Raw genomic sequence first — 22,026 nt, 5'->3', positions numbered from 1 at the left:
ACTGTAAACCTTTAAGGGAGCAGACAGCTTCTTCTTTGTCCCGAGTGACTGATGTGTTTGAACTACCCACCTCGCCTTTAGCACCTACAGGCCTACCTGCAGCTTTGTGCTTCAACATCTTCAACGGCGAGCTTCAAGCTCAGGGTTCCAGGGTGGCTGCTGGGACTCTAGAGTACTGCTTGCAACCCTTGCGGCGCAAAGGGAACTCTGAAGCGGTGCCGGTCCTACTGCAGCTCTTCCCAGGGCGTCCCTGAGTGTTCTCCACTAGGAACGGTGGGCTCCAGCGCCACACCCACATGGGTCCTAAGGGACGGTTGTGTAACTGAGGGGTAAATTAGAGAGACATGAGACTAGGTATGTACGGGCTCACCTCTTCCATGGCAACAGCAACCAGAGTGAGGAAATACTGTATTATTCTCTCATGAGTTTATATAATCTGGGGCATGCAAGCCAGTCAGGACACACGTAACAGGAAGGGGTTGTGTTAGAGGTGTACATGTAACAGGAGGGGGACGAGCTAGGCATGTACCTGCAATAGGAAGGGGCGGTACTCGAGGCAGACCTGTGCTGGGAAGGTAGTGCGTAAAAAGATGGGTGGGCTCTAGCGTTAAGATGGCAGCTTCACCTGGATCATCTCTGAACTGGCTTGACCTTAAGTGCCCCTGAGCTCTTCTCCAGGGTAACAATCTATGATCTTTATCTGAAGGGAGTGGGCCTACTTTAGGGTGGGACAGACAATAGGGTCTGATTGCTCTTGATGGCAGACAGCCTTCAGGCAAGTAGCCTTCAAGTTGACCTTCAAGTGTACATAGTAGCAACCATGTGCTTGCAAGCTCTTTAAGATTGGCATTATTATTGGAGGGGTAGGGGGTGGCATTGTAGGAAATAACTTTCACTTAGGAAAATGTGAGTGGATAACACTTCCAACCCACAAACACAAAGGTCCCCCTCCACGGGTGCCCCAGACTCCCTAACGTACGAACAGAGAGAATTTGGTGTCATATACTCTCTTCCAGGTAATGTTTCTCACAAGAAACCTATTGGCTATCTTCACACGCAGGAGACTGGGAGACTGTGTATCCGACCTGTGTATCCTATCATCATCCAGACCAAACTTTGAGCTCCATTAATAATGAGTAAGGGGGCAGAATGCATCAATTCCTGAGGCCAAGGACATTAAAGAACATGCCTAATGCTCAAGGCCAGCTGTCCTCAAAACTACGGCCCATGGGCCACATTCGGCCCACCGAGGACATTGATCCAGCCCACTGGGTGTTTTTGCCCCATTTGGTTTTTTACTTCAAAATAAGATATGTGCAGTGTACATAGGAATTTGTTCATAGTTTGTTATTTTTTTAAACTATTGTCCGGCCTTCTGGCCCATTTAAAAAGTTTGAGGACCCCTGCTCAAGGCAGACATGTTCTACTAGTTAAGCTAAACTATTAGGCTGTAAGAAGGCTTTTGGGGATACCCTTCGTGGCTCCAGGAACTCGACTATGTGTTTTCTCCCTTTTGATCAGGATTCTTCTGTAGAATCTTTGATCCAAGCATCCGGTGCTGGTACCCAGGAACCATCTAGCCTCTGCCCTATCCAGCCCTGCAAGGTAGAATTCGGATCATGGTAGTTGGGGGGAGGAAGCATCCAGGATCTGGGGGAAAGCTGTGTTCTTCATCGGTACTACCTCGCACCCTCATTGACCCATCTCCTCTCCTAAACCCCTCTATGAGGGGATCTCCATTGGCCGACACTTGGGCCTTGGGTCTCCACTCTGCACTTCCCCCTTCATTTAATATGGTATATATATACATATACACATATATACACATACATACACACACTTATATCTTTTTTTTGCATGATGCCTTATACCTGGTCCCTTGGCACCTCGTGATCGCACTGGCCGGTGTGCTTCTTCCATGTGGGCTTTTTTCCGAGGCTGCAAATCTTATTGGAGTAGAAAGCCTCCTGTCCCTCCCACAGAGTGGCTGTTGGTCTCAAGTGCTGACCCCCCGGTTTGCAGCCCACGATGTAATCCACTACATCACAGGGCTCCTTCCCTGCCGCTGGTCGCTGGTCGCTGCAGTCACTAATAAGCTTTATTCCCCAGGCATTTGCATTTTACCCGGAATGTAAGCATATCTTTACATTTGTCCTCTTGTGATTGACTTATTTCGCTCGGCACCATCATCTTTTCCAGGAGCCCTGGTGGTGGAGCAGTTAGGCCTTGAGCTGCGACCCACACGATTGGCAGTTCGAAACCAGCAGCAGCTCCAAGAGAAAAGGCTAGGCTTTCTACTCAAACTGCTAAGTGTCTTGGAAACCCCTAGGGAGTCACTGTGAGTCAGCACTGATTTGATGGCAGGGCGTTTTGCGTCATCTCTTCCAGCTCCATCGGTATTATAGTATTGACTTTATTTCTCCTGCTGACTAATCACGCCCTGTTTGTAAGTACCACTGTTTACAAGCATTTAGCTGCTGATGACACTTAGGCTGTATCCACCTCCTGGCTATCCCAAAGAACACTGGTGTGCAAGTCTGAGTCTTGGCTTTCCGAGTTTGGAGTAGATACCTAGGAGGGGAATTACTGGAATCAGAATCCACTCGATGGCGAGTTTTGTTTTTTTTTCCCCTATGGTAGCTCTATTGCTTTATTGTTATCATTATGTATTTATTTTTTAGGAACTGGCACACTGTTCTCCATAACAGCTGTGTCATTTCGCATCCCCCCCCCCAGGAAAGGGTAAGCAGTCCTATTTCCCTACATCTTTGCCCACATTTGCTATTTGCTTATTTAATCTAAGCCGTCCCAACAGGAAAGTAATGGTATCTCATTGTGGTTTGCCCGCGTTTATTCTCTTTGTCCTGTAGTTTACATTGGCCAACCAACGTGCCAAGGCCCACGGGCACCTTATGGATGCATTTGAAATGGACTGAGATACTGCCCTCGCGAGTCCTCCCAGCATCCTCTCGTCTCAGTGTGTGAGCTGCAAACGTCACCATCGTCTGTCTGTGCCGCGAGGCAAGAGCACTTGGGGAGCTCTGTTCTATGGCTCCCAGCTGCACAGCCTCCATTTAATGTTCACTCAAATACGCACCGACGTGCTTTCCTGGGGGAATCATGCTTCTTTCAGCCTTCTGCTGTGTAGCTTTTAACAGGATGAAAATAAATACCCGGCTTTTACTTTTTACTTAGTAGTAGTAGTATGCTGAAGTACACACCACAATCCTTTTGGAGGAAGGCAAGTTATAAATAATCACACATGGGGCTTCTTAATTTCAAAACACTGCTACTGGCCAGCTGGAACGTCACATGTGTCTCCTTTCCATCAACAGCACAAAGGACATGCACTTAAGACTGTATGATAGCACACCACCCCCACTCCCACCCCCCGTTATGAACTGTGAGCTGCTCGTGATGCAGAGACAGGTGAGACGAGTCAGGTTTGAGGCAGATTGGCTAACGGGTGTATCGGGCATTCTTCTCTCTCAGTTCCAAACATTCTATTACTGTTTGAAGTCAGATCCTCAGGAAGGAACACAGTTGGATTTCACCTTTGCTTGCCACAGAAATAAGCACTAAGCCACCATGTTCTCAGCTTTGGAAATATGAGGGGTTAACCCCCCCCCAAAAAAAAAAACCCTGAATTTCTTTTTTAAAGCTATGTATTTATTTTTACAAAACAACCTTATCACCCTCAAAGTATTTGCCATTACATTTAATACATTTATCAAATCTATGATTCCATTCTTGGAAACGTTTTTCAAAATCATCTGTTTGGCTGGCTGACGTGAGCACCTCCCTCGTTTTTTCTCCATCACCTCTTTTACATTGTCAAATCCCTGTCCTTTCATGTCCCTGCTCATTCACAGAAACAAAAAGAAGTCGCACGGAGGAGGTCAGGTGAGTCAGGTGTGTGAGGCAACAGAGGGCTGTGTGAGCAGATACATGATCGTGGTGGCAAAACCAGCCCCCCATCTGCCACAAATCAGTCCTTTTTGGCCACAGACTGTTATGCCATCTTTTCAGAACCTCTAAATAGAAAGCTTGATGAATAGTCTGACCTGGTAAAATGAACTCCAGATGCACTATCCGTTCACATCAGAAAAACAAAGGAGCATCATCTTGATGTTTGATTTCACTTGATGAGCTTTTGGGGAGGGAGGGTGAGGTGAGAATGATGTCTTCCACTGGCTTGATGGATGTCTGCTTTGGGGTCCGTAAGAATAGCCCCAGTAATGACCTTGGGAAAAAAAGTTTGGAACGCTTTGGAGCTGTTCTCTCAAGGCAGGGCATGTTTCTACTTGACGCTCTTGCTGGTCAGTCATAACCTGAGGCAAAATCTCCATTAAAATGAACTAAACCGAGCTCTAAGATAGTCCAGATAACCTCCCCATCTCTCCAATAGTCCATCTTTGAGGACAGGTGCATGGATTTTGTTGACATTTTTGTCCATTCGGGAAGCTGACGGACATCTAGAAGGAGGTTTCGATCAACATTTCACCTTTTGAAATGAGAAAATACTCGTACGCTTGAGTTCTTACCACAGCGGGGTCCTTGTGGTCTGTGTTCAACATCACATCAGTTTCTGTGGCATTTCCCACCCCCCCACCCCCGCACAGGAAACAAAATTTCACAGCCACACTATTCTCTTATATCGGCCATCACACACACACAAAATGAGGTTCCAGTGAAATTTCTTTTATGAAAAAAATTTCACTATGTCCAGAGAGAACCTTCCCAGGCAACGCCTCTGGGTGCACTAACTCAGAGCGTGTTGCTGGATGCTCACCTGGGGGGGGAGGGGAATGCATACTATGAAAACTCCGCCTAGTGGAGCTTTTTCCGTTTCTTGGGGGGCACTCCTTCATATATATAAATGCTTTAAACTTTTTCCCCATAGAGGCTCAAGAAAGATAGTTTTGAATCTCCTAATTAAATTGTGAAGTTCCAAGATGTCTTGCCCATTCTGTGCACCTAATGGACATTGTGCTTGCTAGATGGTAGTGACAGCGAAGACCACCCAGCAAGGTGGACTGGCACAGCCAACAACGGGCTCACGCCTAACCATTTTGTTCTGCGAGGAGGGCTCAGGATTGGGCAGTGTTCTGCTCTGTGGTGCGGAGGGCTGCTGAGGGTGGGAGGGAGTCCCCCAATGACACCTCACAGAGCAGAGAGAAATGACATTTGTGGTGATGACAAGATATGAAGTATTCAAGTATCACCCCCTTGGGAACAAGTTACAAAACTCTTGTAGCAAGCCACATAATTGCTGGAATCTAAAAAACTTTGGCTTTTAAGACTTTGTCCCAGCCATTTCCCCATGTGTATGGAACCGGAATGAATTTAAATGCCTTTTAGGGAGGAGTTGCCATCTCAAAACCCCAGAGGCAGTTCTACTCTGTCCTATAGGGAAGTGGTAAGTCAGAATGGTCTCAATAGCAGTGAGAGTTGTTTGTTTTTCATGAAGAAAGGGTCTTGACAGTTAATGATACCAAAACCAAACCAAACTCAGGGCCCTCGAGGTCACTGCGACTCACAGGGATCCCACCAGACAGGGTGGAACTGCCCCCCGTGATTTCCCAAGACTGTAACTGTTTAGAGTAGAATGACCTGTCTTTCTCCCTATTAATGACATCAGGATGGGCAAAGTCATTTGGATGAGGGTACCTGTGTCCCTCTCCTGCCCCAAAGATATGCCGAAGTTCTAAATCCTGATACCTGCGAATGTGACCGCGTTTGGAAACTGGTTTTGAAAGTATTTCCCATTAAATTAACATGAAGTCACCCGGAAGGAGGGTGGGTCCGTCATCCAATAGGAGCACTCGCCTTATAAAGGGAGCGCATTTCCTATGTGGAAATGCATGGATATGCCAAGGAAAGCTCGGCTTAGCCTGGAGTCACCCGAAGCAAGGAGAGCGAGCGGCATGACGGTTTCTCTCTCAGAGCCCCAGCAGACAGCAACACAGCTGATTTGATTTCTAGCCTCCAGGACTGACACCAGTATCTTTCTGTTGTTCGTACCCCCTGAACTGTGAAAACAGCAGTCCCAGGAGACCAAGACTGCCCTCAGAACCTGCTTCTCGGCATGCGTACCATGGCAGCTAACCGTCTTCTCTGGACATGGTGTGAGAACAAGTGCTCAGCGGTGATGCTGCCAACTTCCGCGCCTCTAGACGCCCTGCTTGGCAGTCCAGGAAGGGTATCTCCTGTCAACTCCTGACAGACAGGTCCGTTGCCAAATCCGGAGGGAAAAGGGAAGTAATAGAACAGTCACAGGCACCTGAGCATCAGGTTCAAGGCACTGGATATAAGGGGATTTAAAGCTGACGGCCAAGATGACAGACCATTTATCTACTTACAGATCTATTTCATGGCCAAGACCCCCTAAAATCCTAGAAGAACACAATTCCAGAGACACTGCGACCACAAAGGGCACCTTGCTACTACCAGAAAATCCACTGCAGCCTGTGACTACACACAACCTCGACGGTCTACTAAGTACAGTACCTGCGTACGACCTCTTTATAACAGCTGTTTTCTAGACACTGGGAGATGCTCCGTGTGGAATCATGTCCCTAGAAAGCTAACACCACTGCTTCTAGGTGGAAGCAGCCTGATCCAACAGGAAAATACTCCATGACCGCCCGGCCGATGGCCCCCAACACAGTTAAAGAACCCGTTATGGCACTGAGGATTTAGAGAGGCGGTTCTGAAAGCAGTACTGACCACAAGGGCCACGTGTTTCAGGTTCCCGCCAACTCTTCAGCTCATTCACTTGCCTTTCAGTAGATCAAGAACCCCATCCCTAACAAACACCTGGCTATGGAGAAGGGAATGCCAGGGGCAAGGATGGGAGCAAGGGATACAGACCACTCCGGAAGGATGCCCGGGGACCCTTTACAGTCCCCTCTGGCCCGGAGGCTCTGGGCATAGTCCAGCTGTCCCCAAGTCCAGCGCCTGGCACTTGTGGGGCACGGCGTTGCTGGCGAGCTCCTGCTGGTCTCCGCATGCTGCTTCTCAGAGCGGAGTGGGCACCTCTGGGCATCAGCTCAGTCCCCCAGTTGGCAGACCCCTTAGCTTCGGCCGGCCTCGGGACCGGGGCTCCCTACTGTGACTCCCAGGCTGGTGTAGGTGGCCCCTGTCCTCGCAGGGGGGGAGCCCGGAGCCGCACCCCAGGCGGTGCCCGGCCGCAGCCTGCCAGCGGCGCGCCCGACTGCGCGGGCCCGGGGAGGGGCGGGGGGCGGCGGCCGCGCGGTAACCCGGAAGTGGCGGCAGCGGGCGGGCGCTGGGGGCGGCGCGCAGCAGCCGGCCATGGCCGCCGCCACCGCCTCGGGCTTTGTGTGCCGCCGCGCGCGGGGCCCGGGCGCCCGCGCCGCTCCCGGGCCGCGGGGCCGCCGCTGACCCGCCCCGCCCCGCCCCGCCCCGGCTCGGCACGCCCCGCCCCCGCCGCCTCCGCCCCGCCTCCCTGCTGCCGCCGGGCGCGCGGGCCGCAGCCGCCCTCCGCGCTCGCCCGCCCGCCCGCACGCTCGCCGCGCGCCCGCCCTCCCCACCGCCCTCCGGAGCCAGCCAGCCAGCCTTCCAGCCAGCCAGCCAGCCGGGCCGGCGGCGGCGGCGGCGGGTGCGAGGCCGCCCCGATGCCCGAGCCAGGCCCCAGGATGAACGGCTTCTCGCTGGGCGAGCTGTGCTGGCTTTTCTGCTGCCCGCCGTGCCCGAGCCGCATCGCCGCCAAGCTGGCCTTCCTGCCGCCCGAGCCCACCTACACGGTGCTGGCGCCGGAGCCGCGGGGCCCGGGCACGCCCGGAGCGCCAGCCGCCGCCGCCGCCGCGGCCCAGCCGGCGCCGCAGCAGCCCGAGGAGGGCGCGGGCGCGGGGCCCGGCGCGTGCAGCCTGCACCTCAGCGAGCGCGCCGACTGGCAGTACTCGCAGCGCGAGCTGGACGCCGTCGAGGTCTTCTTCTCGCGCACGGCCCGGGACAACCGGCTCGGCTGCATGTTCGTGCGCTGCGCGCCCTCCAGCCGCTACACGCTGCTCTTCTCGCACGGCAACGCCGTGGACCTGGGCCAGATGTGCAGCTTCTACATCGGCCTCGGCTCGCGCATCAACTGCAACATCTTCTCCTACGACTACTCCGGCTACGGCGTCAGCTCGGGCAAGCCCTCCGAGAAGAACCTCTACGCCGACATCGACGCCGCGTGGCAGGCGCTGCGCACCCGGTGAGTCCCGCACGGTCTCCCAGGCCGGCCTGCAGCCGTGGGGAGGTGGGCACCGGTCGTCGGGGGAGAGGGGCCCAGGCCCCGAGGCTGTGGGCGAGCGGAGAGCCCCTGGGCGCACTGGGTTTGGTTTTCTTCCCCGTCCCTGGCCTTTTCACACTCCCCCTGCCAGCCCCACCGGGGCCCTGATGGCAGGTTCCCGGCAAGCTCAGGCTCAAAGGGCCCCCCTCCCCCCACTTTGGCTTCATCCTCCTGGGTCTTTTGTGGCTCAGCTTCCCCCAAGTGGCTTAGGGGGGAAGCTTAGGGCCCGGGCCGAAAGGAACTCTGGTTGGTGTTGAGCTTGCATGAGCTGGCAGCCCGATGCTGAAGTGACCTTGGGCACGTAAGTCACTAGACCTCTGGTTCGTTTCCCTGTAAAACGAGGGCCGTGCTGTGCTGAAACGACCTCCAAAAGGACTTGGTGGCTGAACAGGCTCCGCGGGGCAGTGGCTGGCAGCCTCGGAGGCTGCTGGAAGATTGCGTGGTATGAGGAGGAGTTTGCCTCCCTCGCGGGGCAGAGTAGCTGGCACTGGATGGGCAGGAAGTTTGCTGGGAGCCGTCGGCCTGGCACCTTTCACCGAGGCTTAGAAACAGACCAGGGTGAGTTTGAAGCTAAAGGGTTTGAGGAAGCTCGTGACCTTGAATTGGCACTCACAGAAAGACTGGGAAGATATTTATGGAAGGCGGCGTGCGCGCGTGCGCGCGTGCCAGCCACAAAATCGGGGGCATGGTTGAGGGGCATCAATACAAGCCCAAAGCTTGGGTTTTATTCTAAACTTGAACAAAAGTTTAGCAAGTCCGGTCGGTCACCTGTTAGCTTTGATGTCTGTGATCTGCACCCCTGCTTCACTGCAGGGATGGTGACCGGACCTGGAGTCCTGTCCTTAATGTGAATTGATTTCCTCACAGGAAAGGGTCCCCAGAACACATACAGGGGATGCTGTTGCTGCCATGGGCCGGAGTAAAGATTTTATCTCATGTATTTGCTTGGCTTATGCTGATCTCCAACATTAATGCTTTTGTTCCATTCATGCTTATCGAGAGACTGATAAATTACCCCTGGCCTGTGTGGGGAATAACTTGTCCAACTAGGAAGTACTCCATAGCACGCGTTGCCCATCCATGCCCTCATTTGAAATGTAGTCACTGGAAAATGGTTTAGGCAGACGAGTATTTATCATATGCGAGTTACTGAGTCGGATCCACAAGTAGTTCTAAAGTTACCGGTTCCAGTGTAGGTTTCCATAGTACGTTACGTGCCTTCAATAACTCAAAAAACCCAAACCCATGGCCATTGGGTTCCTACCGACTCATAGCGACCCTATAGGACAAGGTAGACCTGCCCTTGTGAGTGTCTGCGACTGTAACTCTTTATGGGAGTAGAAAGCCCCGTCTTTCTTCTTTGGAGCCACTGGTGGTTTTGAACTGCTGACCTTGCCATTAGCAGCCCAGCATGTACCACCACGCTACTAAAATTTGCTGTGGAACTACGAGTTGGCATTCAGTGTTTTAAAATGCAACCTCGAGGAGGTTTCTTTTAAAAATTTCCACAGAATACGGTTTCTGTGTGCGGGTATCTGCATTAAAATGAAGGCCTTTCCGGTATAAGGCTCCTCACCCTTTGCCCTGAATCTGAGGGTATGTCTGTGTGACAACATGTGTGAGGTATACGTAGTTCCTGGAGACTGGTCATACTTCGTGTTATATGACATTGTTCCGGATAATGTGAAGGTGTGCATTATCAGGTGGTTTATCTCCGTAATGCCCTGACTCGTTTAACATTATTCCAGAACTCATATCCAAATTGATTATCCACCTGCAATATAGGTTAAAATGTAGAGACTGAAGGGTAGTCTTAGAATTGCAAGAAACCTTAGAAATCTCTTTGCTCGGTGCTTTTCAAACCCGGTTATGCTTCTCAGTTGGAAGAGTCTTGACCAAGCACACCCCCCAAAGCTGCGTCTCCGTAACAGAAACAATTGCTTCACAACAGTATATTTTCCTTCAGCAGAGTGCATAGGGAAATGGGTTTTTAGTCCTCATAGGAGAAGAAACCGAAGGTGGTGTGGACCACTAAATGCGTTTCCTCACCCATGTGCGGGGCCCTGCAACTTCATTTGACAGAGGAAGATAGCTAATTGCCTGGTCACCTAACTTCTAGTTCAGAGCACTCTTTCCACCACACCATGGAGTCCTGTTTCTCAGACTTCCCAAGAGTTACACGTTTACGTGTCCCGGTTATTCCGATTGGATAGAAGTTATCTGATTCTGGAGTTCATCGGGCCCTTAGCACCTCCCAAGGACCCCCATATTGTTTCCTTGGCTGTAACCTCTACTGAAGCAGTTCACCTGGCTTTTCCTCGGGATACCAGATCAGCTCCGTCTTTGAACCTCCAGCCTTTCAGTGAGCAGCCAAGTGCTTAACTGTTTGTGCCACCAGGGCTCTATTTGCACATGCCGTAATTGGTGCCCTGTACATAAATGGGGTAATTTCTCTTTTTGTGAAGTTGGATTCTCATGAGTCCTTAGATGCTCTTTGACTTTCAGAAGTCGAATGTACAGTAACAGTAGTGACTGATAGCGACCGTGTAGGACAGGCTAGGGTTGCCCCTGTGAGTTTCCAAGATCATCGCTGTTAACAGGAGTAGAAAGCCCTGTCTTTCAGAGTGGGTGGTGGTTTCAAACTGTGGACCTTGTGGATTATAGCCCAACATGTAACCAGCACTGTGCCTCCAGGGCTTCTCCCGGGCTGACTGTAGACAAGAAAGAGGCTAAGGTGTATCAGCTCAAGGTCTGGTTCACTTTGCATCCATTCTGTGGATGTTCCTGTGACATTCAAGTGTCATTATTGACCAGAAGAGGAATGCCCTTCCCTCCGTGTTTCTCTGGGCTCTTTATCCCTTACCTTTCTGTGTTAGCTTCGGTGACTATTTAGTGAGCCCTGGGATGAGGGCTTCAAGGACCAATACTCACGTGTGCAGACCCCGAATAACAGGTAAGAGCTGACACTACCAGGCCCTTCTTCTGAGGCAGCAGTTTTCAACCCGTGGCTCGTGACCCCTTTGGGGGTCGAATGACCCTTTCACAGGGGTCACCTGATTCATGACAGTAGCAAAATGACAGTTATGAAGTAGCAACGAAAACAATGTTCTGGTTGGCGAGTCACCGCCACATGAGGAGCTGTATGAAGGGGTCGCGGCCTGAGGAAGGTGGAGAACCGCTGCTCTAAGGCACCTCTGCGTGAACCTGAGCCACCAGCAGTTTGGAAGGCAGCTAAGGCCTTCACTGTGCTCCTCAAGGAGCAGCCGCCGGCAGTGATCCCTCCAAACGATGAACATCACGGCTGGCAAGGAGTCTCAGCCCTGGGCTTCGGAGGAAGTAAATGCAGAGGCTTGAAGATGGTTCCTGCCCTTTGGATAGCAGATGGCTTTGTGAAGCGTTTACAAAATGACCCCAAAGGCTTGTAGCTGTGGAAGAGTTTGTGAATGTCAGAAAGACCATGGACGTCGTGTCAAAGAAGCTCAAGTTGGTAGGGAACCGTGTGAAGGCCCGGTGGAGACAGGGATACGATGCATTCATATGCCCACCAGTCAGCGAGGTTCCTTTGAAGTACATTGTGAACAAAAGCCACCGAGGAATGAATTGGAGTCACTTCAGCCCACTGGTGGGGTGGACACGGTGGGAGTGAGGGTGGCTGCGTTCTTGTACCATGAGCTTGGAAATGCATGGAAAGGCTGTGGTGGGTGAGTGTGAGCAGGTGGCTTCAGACTCCGCAGCCAACATCCCACAAGTGGGCGGCTGTAACGAAGTCCCACAACCTAGGTGGCTGAACACAACAAACATGTTTTCTCGCAGAGTTCCGGAAGCCAGAAATCCGAAACCAAGGCGCCTGCAGGCAAACATGCTCTCTGGAAAATGCTTCCTCCTTCCCCAGTCCCATTCCGGTCTCTACCTCCACCATCACACTGTGTCCCCATCTTTGTCTCAGAGCCTCTCTTTTCATAAAGATGACTGCCATGCTGACTTCTAGCTGACCCTGACGGACCTCCTCTTAATTTGAGTAGATCGACGAAGACCCTATTTCTAAATCAGGTCAAACACTCACAGGCACCGGGCTTAAGGATGTCTTTGTTGGACCTTGCCCCGCCCCCACTCCCGGTGCCCGCAGGTTTAGAGTGTGCAGAAGTGGAAGCAGAGCACAAGAGAGCATGAATCCAGGGGGTCGGGAAGTCCAAACCCAAAGCATCGCATCACCACGGGGGCTGAGGCTCCAGAGAGCCAGATGTTTCAGGTGGAAGTTTTTCATCTGGCGAGGCAGGAGCATGGGGCATTTTGTGATCCGGGTGGGCAGCAGCGTTTACAGATGCTATCCACAGTCAGTCAGTGGTCTCAGCCTTCTGCCTGATGAGAGCGGCAAAGGCTTTGGAGGAGAAGAGGCTTCAAAGCACGGAGAAACATGGGCCCCGTCAGAGAAAGCGGCTGTAGAGAGAGGAGGACCAACAGGCTTCCAGTGCCTAGATGTGCCAGAGCAAATGACGGCAACACGACGAAAGACAGACAGGTATTCCCTTTCCTAACGAACTTCCGGCTGGGCTTCTGCCAGGCACTTTGCCAGCTACCCTTTGCTAATACTTGACTGACTTTTCTTCATCCCAAAACAATGGGATAGGTTTTCATCATGTCTCACTGTTTTAGACCATCAGAAGCAGGGGCCCTGGTGGCACTCTGGGTTAGGTGGGTTGGGCTGCTAACTTCAAGCTTGGCGGTTCGAACCCACTAGCCGCCTTGAGGGAGAAAGGTGAGGCTGTCTCCTCCTGTAGAGATGGAGAGCAATTCTACTGTCTTCTAGGGTCACTGTGAGTTGGAATTGGCTCCATGGTAGTGAGTTTGGTTTAGTGCGTTGGACAATTGGGAAATCTAGAAGTCAGGGCAGGATGGTAGTGCCATTCAGGTGCTGGGATCCCGAAGCAGTACCTTCTGTTGGTTGTGAATGGTGTATTTGGTTAGCATGCCTAGTGAAGTAGCTTCCTGGGCATGTTGAAATGAATGACCTAGCTTCTTTTTCTCTTGGGAGGCTTGGTGGCACCATGAGCTAAGCCTTGGGCTACTAACTACAAGGTTGGTAGTTCAAACCAACGTGCCACTACTTGGGCAGAAAGATGAGACCGTCTGCTCCCATGAAGATTTACAGTCTCAGAAACGTAAAGAATAGTATTACTCTACTATGAGGTCACTATTACTCAGTGGGCTTCCTTTGGATTGTCTCTGTTCCCAGCTCTCTGAGAGACAATACTGTCAGACTGTTACAGGGAAGACTGCGTGGGACCCCCCACCCCCACCCCCTCCGAGTTTGACTGATGAAACCAGAAAGAGGAGGCTCTGCTCCTGGAAAGATTTGTTTAAAAAAAAAAAAAAATTCATTGGCTCAGAAAGTGTCACTGTGACTTGGAATCAGCTCTCCGTCGCCCTTCAGGCCCACAAGTAGACTTTTCCCGAGCCTCAGTTCTCTGCCCACAGTATACAGTCTATGAGGGAACAGTGAATCTAGGACTGGCCACTCCTTAAACAAGCAGCCTTTGAGATCAGAAGGGTAGCATTTGCCTCAGGACAAAGTTCAGATGGGTTAGCAAAGAGGGCGCTGTGGAAATGGGGAAGGCAGGGAGGAAGTAGATAAGGGATTGCCTCCTGCCTGTTTACACATGTCCTTGTTTTTGGTGCCCCGCCCTCTTGCCAAGGGCAGAGCTACTTACTAGTGTGCATCTCACAGTTACTGCAGGGTCTGGCTTTGGTAGCAGGTGTCCCTTTTTGATGGGACTTTGCCCAGGTGTTGAAAGTATCCATCTGTTTGGAAGGCGGAGGCTTTCTTCTCCTGTAAAGAGTTCCAATCTGGGAAACCCACAGCAGCCAGTTCGACCCTGTCCTATGGGGGCGCTATGAGTCGGCATCGACTCCGTGACGGCGAGTGATACAGGAATTTAGAATCTCCACACAGATGTATTTAGGAAGTAATTACTTGGATAACAGAATGCTTTTTTTTTTAAAGGAGTAGGATTGTATTAAATTTCGAGCTTCCCTAAGATGCCTAAAAAATTTGATTTACAAAAGTTGATGAACACAGACCCTATTCTGCAGCCCTCCTTTCCTAACTCTTCTGAAGTTAGTCTAATTGTAGCTCTCAGGTCACGGTGTCATGTTGCACAAGGCACATCGTAATTTTGACTTCACCTCATTCACAATGAAAAGGAGGGGGCCACCCGACTTGGCTTACTTATGAGGCAGCTAGTGTACGTCTGTGCCATGGTTTTTAAGGAAAGCACTTGAGTTTGCTTTAATTGACTGCATGGTAAAATCCAACCCAGTACAATGAATCTCAGGCCTGGCACCTCTTTAGAGTTTGCTTGGCAGTTGAAAAAGGATATATGCCTCTTTGCATATGTATGTATGTAAACATGTACGTGTGTATGTGTGTAGCTCTATACATCTGTGTACACCCTTCTTCACCAATTTGTCACTTGTTGACTCTCATCTGATGTGCTACTTTAAGGCAGTGGTAAAATATGTGCTAGCTGATTGTTTTGCACGTTAATATCTACCTGACGCTACAGGAGCCCTGGGAACATGGTTGGTTATGCAGTGGGTTGCTAAGAAAAGGTCAGTGGTTTGAAAACACAACTGCTCAATGGGAGAGAGACGAGACTTCCTATTCTGTAAAGAGTTCCAATTTCTGCCCGCAGACACAGTTCCACCCTGTCTCACAGGGTCATTCTTGAGTTGGAATAGACTTGATGGCAGTGAGTTTGGGTGTTTTTGTTTTGTTTTTTTGCTTTGGGGTCTGGCAGTAATGAATGCTGAATCGCTAGGCAAGAATAATGCAGTCTTTATTTTTTTATTTTAAATACTTTGATTGGGGGCTCTTACTTCTCTTACCACAATCCATAATTCATCCAGTGTGGCAAGCACATTTGCACATGTGCAAATTCTCTTCCCACTTGAGCCCCTGCTATCAACTCCCCATTCCTTTCCCTCCCTCCCCTGCCCGTCCTCCCTCATGAACACGTGATAAGTTGTATGTAAATTATTATTTTCATATCTTCCATCATCATCCATGGCGGTGGCACAGTGGTTATGCTTTGGGCTGCAATCCACAAGGTCAGTGGTGTGAAACCACCAGGGGCTGGCATTCAGGAGAAAGACGAGGCTTTGTACTCGCATAGAGAATTGCCGACTCGGAAACCCACAGGGACAATGTCCTATAGATTGGATGGCCGTCAGGGGTTTTTGGTTGGTGTCACATGCCTGGGCCCCCAGTCCCAGTGGTTTGGCAGGGAGGGAATGATGAAATGTGCCGGTTAGGAATGTAGTCACCCTATTTTGTAATCTGATGTGGTCATCCTTTATTTTTGCATGCTGCCCACTTTCGGGTAATGACCTGGCCTTTGGAACGTAACCATGTCAATAAGTGATGTAGGTGTATACATCTATAAAACTCACTGCCATCAAGTTGATTCCACTCCTAGCGACCTTATAGGGCGGGACAGAACTGGCCTTGGGAGTCTCTGAGACTGCAGCTCTTCACGGAAGTGGAAGGGTTTCCCCTGCAGAGCAGCTGGTGATTTCAAGCTGTTGACCTTGGGGCCAGCAGCCCAGATGTGTAACCTGTATGCCACCAGGGCTCCATCTTACAGGTGTCAGAAGCTTACTTTTCAGCCATCTAGCTGAGAAGCCTGTGTGATCATGAGATGTCGATGGAATCAGGTATCAGGCATCAAAGAACAAAAAATCAGATTGTGAATGAGAGGGAGTGCGGAGTGGGGACCCAAAGCCCATCTGTAGGCAACTGTACATCCTCTTACAGAAGGGTCGTGGGGAGGAGATGAGCCTGTCAGGGTGCAGTGTAGCAAAATGAAACATACAACTTTCCTCTAGTTCTCCAATGCTTCCTCCTCCCCCACAATCATGATCCCAATTCTACCTTACAAATCAAGCTGGACCAGAGGATGTACCCTGGTACAGATAGGAGCTGGAAACACAGGGAATCCAGGACTGATGAATCCCTTAGGACCAGTGGTGAGGGTGGCGATACTGGGAGGGTGGAAGGAAGATGGGGTAGAAAGGGGGAACCAATCACAATGATCTACATATAACCCCCTTCTTGGGGGACGGACCACAGAAAAGTGGGTGACGTTGGACAGTGTAAGACATGACAAAAGAATAATAATTTATAAATTATCAAGGGTTCATGAGGGGGGTGGGGAAAGAGGGGAAAAATGAGGAGCTGATACCAAGGGTTCAAGTAGAAAATGTTTTGGAAATGATGATGGCAACAAATGTACAAATGTGCTTGACACAGTGGATGTATGCATGGATTGTGATAAGAGCTGTACGAGCCCCCAATGAAATGAGTTTTAAAAAAGTTTACTTTCACCACTTTACTTTTACAAAACACCTGTACGAATATATGCTTCTGCTAACCAAAAAGACATCAGCAGAGCCATTTAAAGAGGCTGCGTTCTTTTGCTGTGGTCTCTCTCTCAATCCTTTCTTTCCCCCTCCCCCCTCCCCTCTTTCTCTTCTCTTCTCCTCTCTTCTCTTCTGTCACTTTCTCTCCTTAATAAAAACCCATTTGGATCACCAAAAAAAAAAAAAAAAGGGCTGCACATACCCTGACCTTCGAACGGGTCTCCGGGCTCCTCCCCGGAGCTACACTCCATTTCTCAGAGCAAGCCATGCCCGTGGCTTTGAACTGTGTCTGTGAACTCTGTATGCTAGTATTGTTTTAGTGGGGATGCTCAAGACATTTTCTCCCATAGAAATTAGTGGTAATTGCTTCTTCACTGAATGCCATTTTGACTTAAAAAAAGGTTTCATGGGACGCTACCTTAGCAGGGGAAACCGTATATTGGAGAGACTGACTTGCTTAACTACACCAGCCCAGAAGAGCCATCCTGAGGCTTGTTGTTCAGTTCTGTCACACTGATTCTGCCTCATCGTGTCCCCATGCATCAGGGTACAACTGCCTCATGGAGTTTCCAGGTAGTAATCCTGTGGGAGCAGGCTGCCTGGTGTTTTCCCAAGCTGTGGCTGTGGGTTCAAAACGCTGCCCTTCCCACGAGCAGTCAGCCCCTTAATCATGGTGCCACCTGGGCCCTTTATTTGGAAGCTAGTGCCCACTTAAAGATGGGCCACAGTATAATTGGCTGAATTTGAGAAAAGAGAATGATAGAGGTTTCTGGGTTTTTAAAAAAAAATCATTTTATTGGGGGCTCTTAACAGCTCTTATCTAACATTCCATCCATCAGTCATATCAAGCATATTTCTACATATGTTGCCATCATTTCAGAAACATTTTCTTTCTACTCAAGTGCTTGGTATAAGTTCCTTCTTTCCACCTCCCTCCCACCCTTATGAATCCTTGATCAATTATATATTGTTATTACAGTATTTCGTATCTTACACTGTCCTTTGCTTCCCTTACCCACATTTCTGGTATTCATCCTCAGGTGTTTTTAACACATTAATATAAATGGTTTTATTCACAGTTCTAAGGTAGCCAGGAATCCGCTATATTCAGCTAGCTGGTTTTACATGTAACTCTGATCTGTACCAAGTGCCCTGGAGGGCTCTGGGTATCCTGTCTTAGCTTTGGGGAGTGGTGAGTCAGTATTTTAAATGGGCTAGCACTGCCTTAGCAAGGTGTTTAAACCCAAGGACGTCCTAAAAGGAGAGGAGGCCTTGCCTGTAAGCCAGCACCTTGCAATTACTTTGCAAACCATTCCTTTTTTTCCTGCCTCCACCTGTTTCCAGGCGTAGCTGTAAGAAGCTGGGCTTGCGTGTTTTAGTATGAACCATAAGACCTGTTTGGACTTAGAATTCAGATTTAGGAATGAGAAAGTAAAACTCATTCTTGCCACTCTTTCCCCGTGGACTTTCTGGGTAAGTTTTACCAAAAGCGGATACTAGAGTTGTAGCTCCTTATCCCTAAAGTTGGCCTAAGGATCTAAATCATATTTCTTTTTAAACTATGAATGCTCCAAAATGCCTTTTACTCGGTGTATTGGAGAGCCTATTGCTAAGTTTTGTGTTACTGATTTGCATTTGGTGTAACAGCCTGTGGCGTTGTGTTGAAACTAAAAACCTTGGTTTCCAGGAAGCCTCTAAAAACTGAATTATATTCACTGCCATTGAGTGATTCTGACATGCAGTGACCTGATAGGGCAGGTTAGGTCTGCGTTTTTGGGTTTCTGAGACCGTCTTTGGGTTTTACGGGGGTACATGGCTTCATCTTTCTCTCCACAGAGTGGCTGGTGGGTTTGAACCACTGACATTGTGCTTGTCATCACAGTGCGGAGCCCACTACGCCATCAGCACTCCTCCAGGAAGCCTCCAGTCACTCTCACTGTCATTGAGTCAATATTGAAATCTATAGAGCTACTCTCTCAGAAACTCACAGGAGCAGTAGATTTGCCCTTTAAGGGAATAGAAAGCCTCCTCTTACTCCCTCTGAGAGGGTGGTAGTTTCAAACAGCTGACCACATGGATCACAGCCATGCATAACCACTACAGTACCAGGGCTCAGTTGTTCGAATTTAAGATAGTTACCCATAGTGCCTCAGTTACTTGCTGGGTCGCTGAGACGAGCCTCATCCCACCTCACCTCAAGATTACTTGTTTACAAATTGCTGCTTATGTTTCACCTGTCTCTATAGATTTAAACCATTAAGTTGAATGATGAGTGAATTACAATTCAATAAAAAGTTTAAAATAACCATAGATCATAGGAATGGGCTTTGAGTTCACACTTAGTTGTAAATCCTAATCTAATCGAATCTAATAATTTCAATACTTGCCCTCATAAAGAGATCACTGAAGACATGGGTGCTATAGCAAAGTGTGGTGAAGAAATCAGATGGTGCCTGGCTAAGGGAAAGAAGAGCACCTGGGGTCTCATAGGTTTGTCCTAAAAACAAACAGCCATCTAAGTAAGGTGTCAGCTAAGCCCACATGGAAGAAACACACCAGCTTGTGTGATCCAAGGATTCTTGAGTAGTAAAATCCAAGACTAGAGGGAGGGAACAGTATTAGAACTTAAATTCTGAGCACCCAGTTTGCAAGAGATTCTGGATGACAAGGAAAGCCACAAACCCACTCACAGAGTCCTCACATGGATTCCGTTCTGAACTTAGGGTCAACGACCCTTTCACAGGGGTCGCCCGATTCCTAACAGTAGCAAACTTACAGTTATGAAGTATCAGCGAAAGTAATTTTATGGTTGGTGGGTCTCACCACAACGTGAGGAACTGTGTGAAAGGGTCTTGGCATTGGGGAGGTTGAGAACCCTGGATTAAGCCTTCTGAGAATCCCCTCTGACCGTTGACTTGGGGTGTGAATAGGCTTGCTCTCAGACCGCGTGCATCGGAAAGTAGATTAAAGTAGATGTCAGATTCACATGTAGCATCTTTTCATCTGTTTACCCTTTGACTCATTTTAGATTTGTTCTAGCTTTTATTATTTTCTGCTTTGTGTGCTTGAGCTCTTTCTGTGTTTTATTTTGTTAATGTTGTGGGGGGTGAGTGGGTGTTGTATGTTTTTCTTTATATGAATTCCAGGGTAGATACATCTATGGAGACAGTGACTGAATTAATAGTATCTTAGAGTTATGACAGGGGAGGTTGGGAGAAAATGAGAAACAAATAATAATGAGTCTAAGAATGAGGAAGATGTTCTGAAAATTGATAGTGGTGATGACAGCACAACTCTTTAATATGCATAAGCCATTTAATTGTATGGTATATGAATTATATCAATAAAACTTAAAATTTTTAAATAAAATAAAAGAAGCACAACGCTCCTGCAGGGTTAATTGTTAGTTTGTTCTTTCTCTTTCTGTTTGCCAGTGGTTACAGGGACATTCAGGCACTTGGGGGGTGGAGGGGTGGGATGGGGAACGTCAGAATACGGCCACGTGGAGTCCGTTTCCAGATGTTAGTTACAACTCCGCGTGCTGGAGCCTCTGCTGCTCATCAACCGAGGGTGCCGAGAGGCCCAGACAGTTCTTAGTGACCGTGCTGTGCGGGACCAAACCACAGGCAGCGATGTGGTCTGCCCTGCTCTCCCTGCCCCGGGGGAGTCACTTCGGACTCATAATGACCCAGCAGGACAGGGAAGAACTGCCCCTGAGGGCTTCTGAGGCTGTCATACTTTAAGGCAGTAGAAAGCCTCGTCTTTCTCCTGTGGGGAGGCTGATGTTTTCGAACTGTTGACCTTGCCGTTAGCTGCCCAGTGGGCAACTAACGACTGATGCTAGGAAGGAGGGGGAAAAAAGATTTTTGTGGGTTTTAATATAAATAACTTCTCCTTAGTGCCACAAAATAGTTCAAGGAACTGTTTCCGCTTCTCCATTTTTAAAAAATATAATGATGTTTTGCTATCGCTGTTGCCCTTTTAATTTGTAAAATTCATGTCTGTGTGGGTGTGTTGGGGGGTGGTGTACCCGCTCATTACCTCTGTTCATGTACTGTACAACTACCACCAACACCAGTCGATTTCCAGCTCATGGTGGCAACCCTTTGTGTGGCCCAGTAGAACTGTGTGCCCTTGGGATTTCAGTGACCGGTTTTCCTGAACTAACCAGACAGGTAGGTGGTTACACGAGGCCCCTCTGGGTGGACTGGGACCCTCCATCTCTCAGAGTCCTTTAACTGTTGGCATTACCCAAGACCCCCATTGTATAACTAGGCTAGGAAAAATAGCCATTTTAAAAATACAGGTATGTCATCATAGATTTAATTGGGAGAAATTGGGATTTTTTTTCCTACCGACAGGTTCAAGGAAACCCTAGAAAGATAGATGGAGAACATACCGGACCCAAACCGAAGCTCGCTGCCATTGAGCCAGTGCTGGCTCACGACGACCCTGCATGATACGGTAGAACTGCAGGGTGGGCTCCCGGCCGTGTCAGTCTTTACAAGCAGAAACCTCATTTCTCACAGCTAGTGGATCCGAGCTTCTCACCTTGTCTTTCGCAGCCCAATGCATCACCATGCCACCGGGTCTTGTAATCAAGAATATAGTGAATTGAAAATATAATGACAGAAGAAGGATGGCTTCCCAGTCTCTGTCTGTGTCCTTCCTGAGACTGTTTACACGTCCAGCCCCCAGGGAACCCGCCACACCTCAGATAGCGCATACTGGAAACATAACTCATATCTCCAGCTCACCCACCCCCGGTTCTGACCAAAGCCTCCCTCTCACCCAGGCGCCAAGCCTCAGGGTCCTCCCAGATGCCTCCTCCTCCTTCAGCCACTAATCTGGCCAGCCATGAGTCTTACTCTTCCTCTGAAAGCTTTCCGTAGCCATCCATCTCCTTTGCTTGGTCACAGTCCCCGAGAACCTATGTCTGCCGCACCCGCCCAGGTTGGGCTCAGGTTGGCTTGCTCCGCTCCGTTCAGCGCACCATGCCTTCCTAGTACCTGGAGTTCCTGGAGCGGGGCCTAGCCCTTGGTAGGTGCTCATTGGCTATTGGTGGAGTGTTCCCATAAACGAGTCCCTTGTTGTAATGGATCCAGTGTTCAAGCTTTAAAGATGACCAGATACTAGAATTTTAAGCCAGGAGTATGAAGGGTGGGTGGTCTCTATTTTTGGAACCCTGGGACTTTTGATTGTAAAGTATTGCTCCCACCCTCAGGCCCTTTAGAATTTGGGGTGATGCTCCATTGCCCCAAGCAGTGCTATTCATTATGCAATTGTCTTTCTATCCATTTACATTCTGCCTCGAC

The 22,026-nt window shown here is 49.5% G+C and overlaps 1 protein-coding gene across 2 annotated transcripts in view; it reads left to right on the top strand.

Annotated features, from left to right (window-relative positions):
* The first annotated feature begins 7,545 nt into the window (after window positions 1-7,545).
* ABHD17C (abhydrolase domain containing 17C, depalmitoylase) overlaps window positions 7,546-22,026 on the top strand; it is a 49,466-nt gene continuing 34,985 nt past the window's right edge. For both annotated transcript variants that reach the window (XM_075558075.1, XM_075558074.1), the window contains exon 1: window positions 7,546-8,215. In XM_075558075.1, coding sequence (XP_075414190.1) covers window positions 7,638-8,215 — 578 coding nt within the window. In that variant the 5' untranslated portion in view covers window positions 7,546-7,637. The remainder of the gene's footprint in view (window positions 8,216-22,026) is intronic.

The sequence above is a fragment of the Tenrec ecaudatus genome, chromosome 9, assembly GCF_050624435.1.
Source record: "Tenrec ecaudatus isolate mTenEca1 chromosome 9, mTenEca1.hap1, whole genome shotgun sequence".
NCBI classification, from domain to species: Eukaryota; Metazoa; Chordata; class Mammalia; order Afrosoricida; family Tenrecidae; genus Tenrec; species Tenrec ecaudatus.
The sequence above is the reverse complement of the archived record's forward strand: the minus strand, read 5'-3'. Positions and strand labels throughout refer to the sequence as shown.